The sequence below is a fragment of the Hylobates moloch genome, unplaced genomic scaffold (genome assembly GCF_009828535.3).
Source record: "Hylobates moloch isolate HMO894 unplaced genomic scaffold, HMol_V3 SCAFFOLD_2, whole genome shotgun sequence".
Lineage (NCBI taxonomy): Eukaryota > Metazoa > Chordata > Mammalia > Primates > Hylobatidae > Hylobates > Hylobates moloch.
The window spans coordinates 67,613,151-67,625,884 of record NW_026652277.1 but is presented as its reverse complement, the minus strand read 5'-3'; the positions used below and the strand labels follow the sequence as shown (position 1 = coordinate 67,625,884).

At 38.7% G+C, this 12,734-nt stretch overlaps 1 protein-coding gene and 1 pseudogene across 9 annotated transcripts in view; one reads left to right on the top strand and one right to left on the bottom strand.

Moving 5' to 3' along the window:
- AASDH (aminoadipate-semialdehyde dehydrogenase) overlaps nucleotides 1-12,734 on the top strand; it is a 50,966-nt gene that overhangs the window by 29,842 nt on the left and 8,390 nt on the right. For 8 of the 9 annotated variants that reach the window (XR_004247950.2, XM_032151476.2, XM_032151471.2 and 5 more), the window contains 7 exons: nucleotides 1,914-2,155; nucleotides 2,526-2,632; nucleotides 3,126-3,298; nucleotides 3,741-3,933; nucleotides 5,878-5,993; nucleotides 7,268-8,063; nucleotides 12,046-12,209. Coding sequence is in view for 8 of the 9 variants with exons in the window: in XM_032151476.2 (XP_032007367.1) it covers nucleotides 1,914-2,155; nucleotides 2,526-2,632; nucleotides 3,126-3,298; nucleotides 3,741-3,933; nucleotides 5,878-5,993; nucleotides 7,268-8,063; nucleotides 12,046-12,209 (1,791 nt within the window). In the remaining variant the exon portion in view is untranslated. Of the gene's footprint in view, nucleotides 1-1,913; nucleotides 2,156-2,525; nucleotides 2,633-3,125; nucleotides 3,299-3,740; nucleotides 3,934-5,877; nucleotides 5,994-7,267; nucleotides 8,064-12,045; nucleotides 12,210-12,734 lie in introns of those variants that run through there. The other variant, XM_058434445.1, reaches the window with a different exon arrangement.
- Nucleotides 401-1,373, bottom strand: LOC116474330 (large ribosomal subunit protein eL8-like; annotated as a pseudogene).

Here is a 12,734-nt window from a genome sequence, read left to right as displayed (position 1 = left end):
TCCTTCTGTCATGCGAGAACACAGCAAGAAGGTACCATCTATGAAGTAGAGTACTCACCAGACACTAAGTCTGCCCACACCTTGATCTTGGACTTCCCAATCTCCAGAACCGTGAGCACTGCATTTCTTACCTAGTCTACAGTATTTTTGTTATAGTAAGCCGAATCAACCAAGACGCTTATGTTCATTATTTTGATTGTGGTGATGGTTTTACTAGTATATACATATATCAAAACATATTAAATTGTATACTTAAAATAGTTTATTATATGTCAGTTATACCTCAATAAAGCTTTTGTTATAAATCTTTATTCATTATTGTTTTACTTAGGCACATTTTTAAAGGAAAATTTCTATTATTTTAATTATTTTTATGTACAGAAAACTCAGCAGTGTACATTTAATCCAGTTTAGGATTAAAGAACCTAGTGGCAGGTTCTTTAGCGTTTGCCTTTTCGAGCTTGGCGATGCGAGCCACAGACTTGGGAGCCAGGACATTGCCGCTCCAGTGATGGCGGATCTCATCGTATCCGTCGTTGTAATTGGTCCTGATAGCTTCCACTAGCTTAGCCAAAACGCCTTTGTCTTCCAAGTTAACCTGTGTGAAGGCGACAGTGGTACGGGTCTTCCTGTGGACTAGACATCCCAGTCTTGCCTTCCCGTTGATAATGCAGTAAGGGACCCCCATTTTACAACACAGGGCAGGCAAGAAGACAACCAACTCGATGGAATCCACGTGTGCAGTCACCACCAGCTGAGCTTTCTTTGTTCTCCACCAAGGTGGTGACGGTGTTAACTCCTGCTGGAAGGACAGGTGGTCTCTTAGTGGGGACGTCCCCTTTGCCAGCAGCTTTCTTCTCAGCCCAGGTCAACAGCCTCTGCTTCTTCTCTTGCTTTGTCTCTGGTCTGTACTTGTGGGCCAGCTTAAGCAGCTGAGTAGCTGTTTGGCGGTCCAGGGCCTGGGTGATCTGGTTAATCGCAGGAGGCACTTTCAGCCGCTTATAGAGGGATGGCTCTCTGCCGCTGCAACCTGATAGAGCAGGGCTATTTCACAAAGCAGGTGAGGTCTCTTTGGGGCTGGATGTCCTGCCCAGTGCCAAAATTCTTAGGCCTTTTCTCAAACAGGGGATTCACCACTTTCTTGTTCTCCTGCTTCTTCGCAACAGCAGGGGCCAGAGCCACCTTCTTTCCCTTGGCCTTCTTTCCTTTCGGCATCTTGGATGGCGGGAGGAGAGAGCTACTTAGGCACATTTTTAAACCTTTTTGTATACTTTGTATACAGAGTGAGAAAGGAAAGGTAAATTGATTTTCTAGATTTTGTCCTTTTTATCCTAAACCTTTTTGTGTAATCAGTATGATGAAATATAAGTAATATTTTTCTTGAGTTTTTTCCAAAGCATAAGTGATATCCACGTTAGGAAGATAATGTTGGGCCAGGCATGGTGGCTCATGCCTGTAATCCTAGTGCTTTGGGAGGCCAAAGTGGGAGGATTGCTTGAGCCCAGGAGTCCAAGACCAGCCTAGGCAACACAGGCCCCATTTGTACAAAAAATTTAAAAAATTAGTTAGGTGTGGTGGTACGTGCCTGTAGCCCCAAGCTATTCAGGAGGCTGAGGTGGGATGATGACTTGGGCCTGGGAGGTTGAGGCTGCAGTGAGCCATGGTCATGCTATTGCACTCCAGCCTGATCAACAGAGTGAGACCCTGTCTCAAAAAAACAAAACAAAACAAAAAAAAACAAAAACAAGAAGATAATGTTGCACCAGTAGTTTCCAAATGGGATTTCCCATTTGATAAACACAGCCTTCATTTCCATGTGGGCTCCAAATGTTAACTTTGAAATAATAACTACAGTGCTTACCTTTTTAAAGAAGTGAAGGAAAATAAATAAATTATTTTTACTGTATCTACAGGCAACACCGACACTGCTTAGAAGATTTGGATCTCAGCTTATCAAGTCAACTGTTCTGTCAGCCACTACGTCTCTTCGAGTGTTAGCCCTTGGTGGTGAAGCGTTTCCATCATTGACAGTTCTCAGAAGCTGGAGAGGAGAAGGCAATAAAACACAAATATTTAATGTTTATGGTATCACAGAGGTATCAAGTTGGGCGACCATTTATAGGATTCCAGAGAAGACTCTTAACTCTACTCTCAGGTAAGGGTTTTCATTATACTATATAGAGAAGAGAGACTGTATATTTCTAGGATCTTAACACTGACAGTGTTTTTGATAGGTACTGGGGTAATAATTTTAGAAACACGATTGTATCTGATATTTTAAGTTGGGAATCCAGAACCTTCCTTACTATAGCTGGTGCCAAGATACTGCTACAACTTTCTGTACTAAATAGTAATGAATAACATATATGGTTACCTTTCCACCTAACCTTTTCCTCTTGTCAGTCTTTGAATTAGAGCGTAACAAACTTTTTTTTCTTTATTTGGTACAGTCTGATTTAAATATATTGGAAAATATTCTATTCAAATGAAAAATTTTAAATCTGCTCTGGATCTTATTTTCATAGATGTGAATTGCCTGTACAACTGGGATTTCCACTTCTTGGAACAGTAGTTGAAGTCAGAGATACTAATGGCTTCACAATTCAGGAAGGCAGTGGCCAAGTATTTTTAGGTTGTTTTATATTTGTTGATTGGGAATTTTTTTTTCAAGAAACATGATCTGATGTGTTAATTTTATTCCTTTCCTCTTTTTCTTTTGTCTATCATGCTTTTCAGTGATAATTTTTAATCTCATTCATATGAAATACCAAATGTTACAATAATTATTTCAGATAATAATGTCTAATACATTAATAAAAGTAATTTAGAAACTGTAACTTGGACCTTCATATTTATATTTATAGCCAAAATTATATTTAATCAGTAGTCTAAGAATTTTAATTCCATAAATTTTAAGAAATAAATTTCATTTTATCTCTGCTTATTTACTGAACTTATTGTGTCTAATTTTATCAGATAACATTTTAAAATGAGCCCCTCTTTTAATATTTAAATTTTGAAGCTTAGTCACTGAACTTTTGGAGATGTTGTTGATTTTATGGTTTTTAATATATATATATGTATCCCTTGGATTTTTATGACATTGGTGTTTATATCTTGGGAAGGTGGCAGAAACAGAGTGTGTTTTCTTGATGATGAAGTGACAGTACCACTTGGCACAATGCGAGCTACAGGAGACTTTGTGACTGTGAAAGATGGAGAGATTTTTTTTTTGGGACGAAAAGACAGTCAGATCAAACGTCATGGCAAACGTCTTAACATTGAACTTGTGCAACAGGTAGAACTATTTAAATATTGAATATCTATTAATATATGTAAGTAGTAGAAGCAGCCACCACCAATTTTCTGTGCTGGGGTCTCTATTATTTACACCTGACATTTTTGTGTTAGTGATGAATTACAATAAAGGGTATGAATAATTCAGGGTGCCCCTTATCCCCAGCATGAAGAGATGGTTATTCTTTAAATAAGTGACAAATTAGATTTTGATATTTGTGAAATTTAACTGGCTTATTTTGCTTTAGGATCTATTATTTTGAAAAATATTATGAACTCTAGGTGCAAGTAATAGTAACAGTAGCAAAGCAATTTTTTAAAAATCTCCAGTATATTCCAATATTTAATTCAGCTGTTTTGATTTCAGACATAAAAAAAATAAGCTTTTAGGAAGCTTGTTTGTAAATATCCTCATTGGCAAATTGGGATAATCTCTCTTATAGGTTGCTGAAGAGCTTCAGCAAGTGGAGTCTTGTGCTGTTACATGGTATAATCAGGAAAAATTAATTCTCTTCATGGTGTCTAAAGATACTTCAGTAAAAGAATACATCTTTAAAGAACTGCAGAAATATCTTCCAAGTCATGCAGTCCCGGATGAGCTTGTATTGATCGATTCTCTACCATTTACATCCCACGGTAAAGTAATTTAAAGCAGATATGTTTCAGTGCCAAATAATGCTAATTGTATTCATAACTAGCTTAATGATCACATAAATCTTTATTTTTATAAATGGTACTAGCATTTACTGTGATAGACCCTTCTTTTGAATGCTTTGTATAATTCATTTTATCTTCAGAAAATCCTGTGGATAGGTGGTATGATTCCTATTTACAGATGAAGAAAATAAGGCTTAAAGAGGTTAAGTAGTTAGGTGAGGTATGGTGGTGAGCGCCTGTAGTTTCAGCCACTCAGGGAAGCTAAAGTGGAGGATGGCTTGAGGCCAGGAGTTTGAGGGTAGAGTGTGCTATGTTTGTGCCTGTAAATAACCACTATACTCCACCCTTGGCAACATCTAAAAAAAGAAAAAAAAGAGTTTAAGTAATTTTCCAAAAATCATTTTGCTAGTTAGTGGTTATATTAGTATAGTAGTCATGATTCTCCAGAAACAGAACCAATATATAGATATATAAAATATTTATCGTCAGGAATTGGCCCATGCAATTATGGAAGCTAAGAAGTCTAATATCTCCCTTTGGCAAGCTGGAGACTCAGGACTAAGTCGATGCTGTATCCAGTCTGTGTCCTAAGGCCTGAGAATCAGGGGAGCTGATGATATAAATCCCTGTTTGAGGACAGGAGGAGATGAGATGTCCTAGCTTAAGCAGTGATGCAAGAAAAAGGGTGCAGGCCAGGTGCGGCGACTCACGCCTATAATCCCAGCACTTTGGGATGCCAAGGCAATTGGATCACTTGAGGTTGGGAGTTTGAAACTGGCCTGGCCAAAATGGTGAAACCCTGTCTTTACTAAAAATACAAAAAAAATTAGCTGATTGCGGTGGTGCACACCTGTAGTCCCAGCTACTTGGGAGGCTGAGGTGAGAGGATCTGTTGAACCCAGGAGGCAGAGGTTGCAGTAAGCCGAGGTTGCGCCACTGCACTCCAGCCTAGGCAACAGAATGAGACTCCATCTCAAAAAAGAGAAAGAAAAAGGGTGCAAATTCTTCCTTTCTCTGCCTTTTTTCTATTTTGGCCCTCAACAGTTTGGATGATGCTCAATCTACTTTACTGAGTCCTTAATTAGATTCATCTACTAATCTCATCCAGAAGCACCCTCACAGACCCAGTCAGAAAAATGTTTAATCTGGGTACCCTGTGGCCCACCCATATTGACACATACAATTAACCTATCACAGTGATAGAATTGATATTCTGTCTAGGACTGTTTTTTATTTTATTTTTATTATTGTTTGTTTTGTCTGTCTAGGACTGTTTGACTTCAAAATGTATAATCTTAATCACCATATTATATTGCCTTCCCAATTTCATTTTTATTTAATATATACTTCAACATGCAGTAATTGCTCAGTTAATGGAACTATTTCCTTAACTCTTGAAATTGAGATAAATTGGATAAATATTAGCTCCTTTTTTCCTTTTCCTTTCTTTTATTTTTTTTTTTTAGAGATAAGGTCTCACTTCTTCACCCAAGCTGGAATGCAGTGGTGCAATCAGGGCTCACTACTGCAGCCTCAACTTCCTAGGTTCAGGTGATCCTCCCATCTAAGCCTCCCAAGTAGCTAGAACTACAGGCCAATTTTTAAATTTTTCTGTAGAGACAGGGTCTTGCTGTGTTGCCCAGGCTGGTCTTGAACACCTAGCCTCAAGCGATCCTCCACCTCAGCCTCTCAAAGTGTTGGGGTTACAGGACTGAGCCACTATGCCTGGCCTGTTTCTCATCTATTTCTCTCTACTTTCTTGGTAGCATTAGACAACTTTTTAGAATTGATTGTTGACAACAAACTCTTTATATGATTTCTGTGTTGTACAAAGAAAAATGTATATGGCTAATGAATATATAAAGGCTTTGAGTGAAATTTTAAAATGTTTTAAAACATTTGTTATTTCTCTTTTATATTAAGGCAAAATTGATGTTTCTGAGTTAAACAAGATATATTTAAACTACATAAACTTGAAGTCTGAGAATAAGCTCAGTGGGAAAGAGGACCTTTGGGAAAAATTACAGTATTTGTGGAAGGTACAATTTTTAAGTTACAAAATTATTATTATAAAGAGGTCATTTTATATCTTTAGGGACTGCTATCATCCTAACAAGTTGGATAAAATTTTCTGAGAATGTTATTGCTACCCAGATGTTAGGTAGTATATCTTCATTTATCCAATTTGTATTAAAATGAAGGTTAGGTTCTCTACTATAAGACTAGATTAAGTTTCCCACAAAGAAATTTATTGAAAATGAAGTAGTCATAAAAGGCACAAGTAGACAAAGCCTGTTTTGACATAACTTTTCTCTAAGAGGATCAGTGGAATGTAGTAACACTCTTGTCAGAGCTGAGAAAATAGCCAAATCTTGCTATAGCACAGTGTGTCGTTGTTATACTTAGGGCTTACATCATTATTCTAAAAGAACTTTCAGTAACGATATGTATTTCTACTTGAGTTTGTTTAAAAATATATCTCAGTAAGTTAATATATTTTTCTTAAATAAAATGTAGATTTTTCTTTTCTAAAGGGTTCTGAAAAGAGGATGTAATTGTGTAGCCTTGTCTAAAAATAGAGGGTATCTAAGATAAAAGTCTCATCTACTTCATTTTTAGATTCTTGGAAAGTAATTTTGAGTTATATGAAGCAGCCAAAGACAAATTATTCCCATATTATAGAAATATTGGCTATTGGTACCTTGTGGGCTATATAATTAATAAATCAGATGTTTTTGTCCCAATTTTATGGGTAAGAAAACTGCTCTAAAGGGAAGTATATTTTGTACTTTTAGAGTGAATTCGTGACAAAATTGGTAGCACAGTGATCTCCCTTAACATAAATAAAATAATTTAAAACTTTATTTTATTATTAAAAGCATTTTATATTTCTAATTGTTATTATTATTATTATTTTTGAGACAGAGATTCACTCTGTCGCCCAGGTGGGAGTGCAGTGGTGCAATCTTGGCTCACTGCAACCTCCATCTACTGGGTTCAAGCAATTCTTCTGCCTCAGCCTCCAAGTAGCTGAGATTACAGGTGGCTACCACCGCACCTAGCTAATTTTCGTGTTTTTAGTGGAGATGGGGTTTCACTGTGTTGGCCAGGATGGCCTCGAACTCCTGACCTCATGTGATCCGCCCACCTTGGCCTCCCAAAGTACTGGGATTACAGGCGTGAGCCACTGTAGCCGACCTATATTTCTAATTATTAATGTAGGTACTCTCATCTCTATATATTAGATGTAAATATTGAAGTCTTTTGATTTTAGACCTTTACGTCACATATTTCTCTATTCTCTCATCTGTAGTCTACTCTGAATCTCCCAGAAGATCTTTTGAGGGTTCCTGATGAGTCACTCTTCTTAAATAGTGGTGGAGATTCCTTGAAGTCCATCCGGCTCCTCAGTGAGATTGAAAAACTTGTTGGTACATCAGTACCTGGGCTTCTGGAAATTATTCTCAGCAGTTCCATTTTAGAGATTTATAATCACATCCTTCAAACAGTGTTTCCAGATGAAGATGCGACATTCAGGAAGAGTTGTGCCACAAAGAGGAAACTCAGCGACATTAATCAAGCGGAAGCCAGTGGAACATCTTTACATCAGAAAGCCATCATGACTTTCAGTTGTCACAATGAGATTAATGCTTTTGTTGTACTGAGCAGAGGGAGTCAAATTTTGTCTCTGAATACCACTAGGTTTTTAACAAAGTTAGGACATTGCTCTTCAGCCTGTCCTTCTGATTCAATTTCACAGACCAACATTCAAAATTTGAAAGGTTTAAATTCTCCAGTTCTTATTGGGAAGTCAAAAGATCCATCCTGTGTTGCAAAAGTTTCTGAAGAGGGGAAACCTGTGATGGGGACTCAGAAAATAGAGTTACATGTGAGATGGAGGTCAGACACAGGCAAATGCGTAGATGCTTCACCGCTGGTTGTAATACCCACTTTTGATAAGTCATCTACAACTGTGTACATTGGTTCCCATTCTCATAGAATGAAGGCAGTTGACTTTTACTCTGGGAAGGTGAAATGGGAACAGATTTTGGGAGATCGAATTGAATCCTCAGCATGTGTATCTAAGTGTGGAAACTTTATTGTGGTGGGTAAGTTTTTGAATTTGAGGTTTGTGGAGTTAAATTGAATTACCATAGGCTCAAGTTAAATTTTTTAAAAATCTAAATATGATGGGTTTGGTTGCTGTCAAAAAATTATAGTTAACCCTGTGCTGATTAATAATGTGGGCCTTGGGGTCAAGAGTCCCTGGATTTGAACCTACCTGTATAGCTATTATGAACTCTGTGACCTTTAGCAAGTTACTGAGCCTCTTAGAATTTCACTTTCCTTGTGGGTAAAATGGGAATAATAATAAAATGTGTTGCTGCATCACAAACATCCCAAAACTCAACAACCTAGAACAACACAAATTTATCGTCTCATAGTTTCTATGGGTCAGCAATTCAGGAGCAGCTTAGCTGGCAGTTCTGGCTCAGGGCTTTCACGTGGCTATAGCCATCTGAAAGCTTGACTTGGGTTGGAAAATCTGCCAAGATAGCTCATTTGCATCACTATTAGCAGAAAGCCTCAGTTCTTTGCTGATTCTGGCAGGAAGCTTCAATTCTTGCCACATACGCCTCTCTCTAGGCTGCTTGACTGCCCTTACAACATGGCAGCTAACATTCCTCAGAGTGATGCAGGAGACAGCAAGTAAAGAGGAACAGAGTACCTTTTATGACCTAGCGTTCCAAATTCCATACCATCATTTTTTGTTTTCTTCTGTTAATTAGAAGGGCGTAACTCAGCCAGGCGCGGTGGCTCACAGCTGTAATATCAGCACTTTGAGAGGCCAAGGTGGACAGATGGCTTGTGCCCAGGAGTTTGAGACCAGCCTGGGTAACATGCAGAAACTCTGTCTCTACAAAAAATGCAAACGTTAGCGAGGCATGGTAGTACATGCCTGTAGTCCCAGCTATTTGGATGGCTGAGGTGGGAGGATCACTGGAGCCCAGTAGGTTGAGGCTGCTATGAGTGGTGATTGTGCCACTGTACTCTGGTCTGAGCAAACAGAGCAGGACTCTGTCTCAAAAACCAAAAAAAAAAAGTGCATAACTCAGTTCAAGCCACACTCAAGGGGAAGAGAATTAGGCTCCACCTCTTGAAAGGAAGTGCATCAAAGAATTCATGGACTTTTTTTTTTTTTTTTTGAGAGGGAGTCTGGCTCTGTTTCCCAGGCTGGAGTGCAGTGGCGCGATCTTGGTTCACTACAACTTCTGCCTCCCGGGTTCAAGTGATTCTCCTGCCTCAGCCTCCTGAGTAGCTGGGATTACAGGCGCACGCCACCACACCCAGCTAATTTTTGTATTTTTTGTAGAGATGGGGTTTCATCATGTTGGTCAGGCTGGTATTGAACTCCTGACCTTGTGATCCACCCGCCTCGGCGTCCCGAAGTGCTGGGATTACAAGTGTGAGCCACTGCACCCGGCCTCCTGGGCATATTTTAAAACCACCAGAATCTTTTATCAAGCTTTTGGGAGGATTAAATGAGATAACTGTTTATGAATCGATTGGTGCATTGCTAGGGACGTGCCACCACACCTGGCTAATGTTTGTGATTTTTGTAGAGACAGAGCTTCTGCGTGTTGCCCAGGCTGGTCTCAAACTCCTGGGCTCAAGCGATCTGCCCACCTCAGCCTCCCAAAGTGCTGAGATTACAGGCGTGAGCCACCATGTCTGGCGAGCATTTTTTCATAAGTGCTCATTAAGTGTTAGCTACTAACTGCTGCTCAGTTTCATTAAGGTATAGGTGACTTTTACTTTATTAGGAATATGGGGGTCCTGGGTATAATATCTCCCCCTGACTACAACTCTCTTTTTATTCTCCCAAGTATGTTAGGTTTCATTTTATATGCTCAAGGAATCTTCATCAAAGCTTTTCAGACTAAAGGCTTAGGAATAGCTTTCCCTACTTGTGCTATCCTAGCGGCAATCTACTTGAATCTGAATGTGATTCTTGCCTTCTTCCCCTTTAAACAACGGCATTTTGAAAATTATACTACAGGGCACTTTCAGTAATACACCTGAATGATAAGAAACTGCTGAATTGTTTCCCAAAGTGACTAAAGTGTTTTGCATTTCCACCATCAATGTGTGAAAAGTCCAGTTGCACCACATTTTTGCTAGTACTTGGTATTGTCAGCTTTAACTTTTTTTTTTTGTTATAGCCATTGAAATAATCATGAGTGGAATTTTATTGTGGTTTTAATTTGCCTTTCCCTAGTGACCAGTGATGTTGAGCATCGTTTTTTTTTTTTTATTTGTTTGGTTTTTTTCCTTTTTTTGAGACAGAGTCTTGCTCTGTCACCCAGGCTGGAGTGCAGTGGCGTGATCATGGCTTACTACACCCTCGAACTCCTGGGCTCAGGTGATGCTCCCACCTCAGCTTCTGGAGTGGCTGGGACTACAGATGCACCACCACACCTGGCTAATGTTTGTAATTTTTGTAGAGACAGAGCTTCTGCGTGTTGTCCAGGCCGGTCTCAAACTCCTGGGCTCAAGTGATCTGCCCACCTCAGCCTCCCAAAGTGCTGAGATTACAGACGTGAGCCACCATGTCTGAGGAGTACCTCTTCATAACCTCAGTTGCTCTCTGTGTATCTTTTATGAAGTGTCTATTGAAATCTTTTTCCCATTTTTAAGTTTTTTTAATTGAGTTTTAAGAATTGTTTTATGTATTCTGAATATAAATCATTTATCAGATATATGTTTTGCATGTTTTCTCTCAGTCTGGGGCTTGTGTTTTATTCTCTTAGCATAGTGACATAGTGTCTTTTGAAGGGGAGTCCTTTATTTTGATGAAGTCCAATTTAGTTTTTTTAATGGGTCATGCTTTTGGTGTCATCTTGGCAATCTTTGTCTAACCCAAGGTCAAAAAGATTTTCTTTTGTATTGTCTTTTGGAATTAAACTGAATTGACAGAAATCTTTACCCAGGTGAGTTCTGGGGTGCCCTACTATGTAGGACATTTCTCTTTGTCATCTCTGAGCTGGCCACTACTCTCTTGCTACTAAATAAAACTGCCAGGGGAAAAAAAAAGCATAAAAAATACATTGGGAATTGGGCCTCAAATGAGAGGCAGCGGCCATAGGCCGAGCCATCTAGAGAGTGGGCGTCAATGAAATTGCCCTAAATAGCTGTCCCCAAATTCTACTTTTCCTGATTTTCATGATCTCCAGGGAATTTGAGTGACCTTCACTTTGTAGATTTGAACCATCTCTACTTCCAGTTAGGTTATTTCGGCTACACCAAGGTCAAGGACTCCTGCCCTGTCTTCTCATCCATAGCAGCAATTTGGGAAAAGTAGTTTAGTTGTTAAGAGCATAGGCTCTAGAGATTGACTTCTTAGATTCAAATCTTGGTTTGCCACATATGAACTGTGTAATTTTTCCCCAGTAATTTAGTCTCTCTGTGCTTCAATTTTGTTATCTATAAAATGTGGTTATAATAGTACTTACTTCACTGTGAGGATTAAATGAATTAATAGATGTAACATACTTAGAATAACACCTAACACATAGTAAATGCTCAGTGAACATTGACTATTAACGTTAGCACTTCTTAAACACCTTCTATGCACTGGGCATTTGTTCACATTATCTGAATTGTTGCAATAACCCTGGAAGTAGATGACTCCACATTCTGCAGATGAATAATTTGGGGCTTAGCAACACTGGGTGATTTAAATGGCCAGTGATAGTCATGATGAAATCTGAATCCAGATGTGTCAAAAATCTCTCTCCGCCACAGTGTACTTTATTATTTTTTCAGTAATGAAGCACTTCTTAAAAATAAGTATGTAAAAAAATTAGTGAAGTACTTTTAAAAGATAAGATACACCTACTAAGTAGATATTTTACACATGTGATTACTAATTCAGTTTCTGCTTTACATTGCTAAAATGTAAGCCAGATGAGCTGATCATAGAGCCTGTGTATAAGAGGAGGACTGAATATAAATTGCATGATGTAGGCTAAAGAATTATTTTCCAGTAATATATCTATATCAAATCTTTTGTGCTCTGTTTCTTGGTAGGCTGTTATAATGGATTAGTTTATGTTCTGAAAAGTAATAGTGGAGAAAAATACTGGATGTTTACTACTGAAGATGCTGTCAAAAGCTCGGCAACCGTGGATCCAACCACAGGACTCATTTACCTTGGATCTCATGACCAGCACGCATATGCTTTAGATATTTATGTAAGAATTGACCTCAAATTAGCTGGGCATGGTGGCGCATGCCTGTAATGGTAGCTACTCCAGAGGCTGAGGTGGGAGGATTGCGTGAACCTGGGAGGTGGAGGTTGCAGTGAGCCAAGATTGTGACAGTGTATTCCAGCCTGGGTGACAGTAAGACTCTATCTCAAAAAAAAAAAAAGAAAATTCACCTCATTAGTCTAATACCATAAGCATAGAAGCATTTCAATACTTAGAAGAAGAGTGAGTAACTGTCAGGTGCAGTTGAGCCTTGGAACAGGTATTAACTATTTCCCAAGCTTATCACTGTGGTCTGGGAAGAATAAAGCATTAATTAAGTCTTAATATCTTAAGACCTTTTTAACTTCATTACCAAATTTACCACAAATAAGTGTGCTACTCAGAGTTTTGGAATGTAAAGAATTTAGGATTATCATCTTGACAGTAGAAAAAAAATGACAAAGATATCAATGAGGTGGCGGGCGCCTGTAGTCCCAGCTACTCGGGAGGCTGAGGCAGGAGAATGGC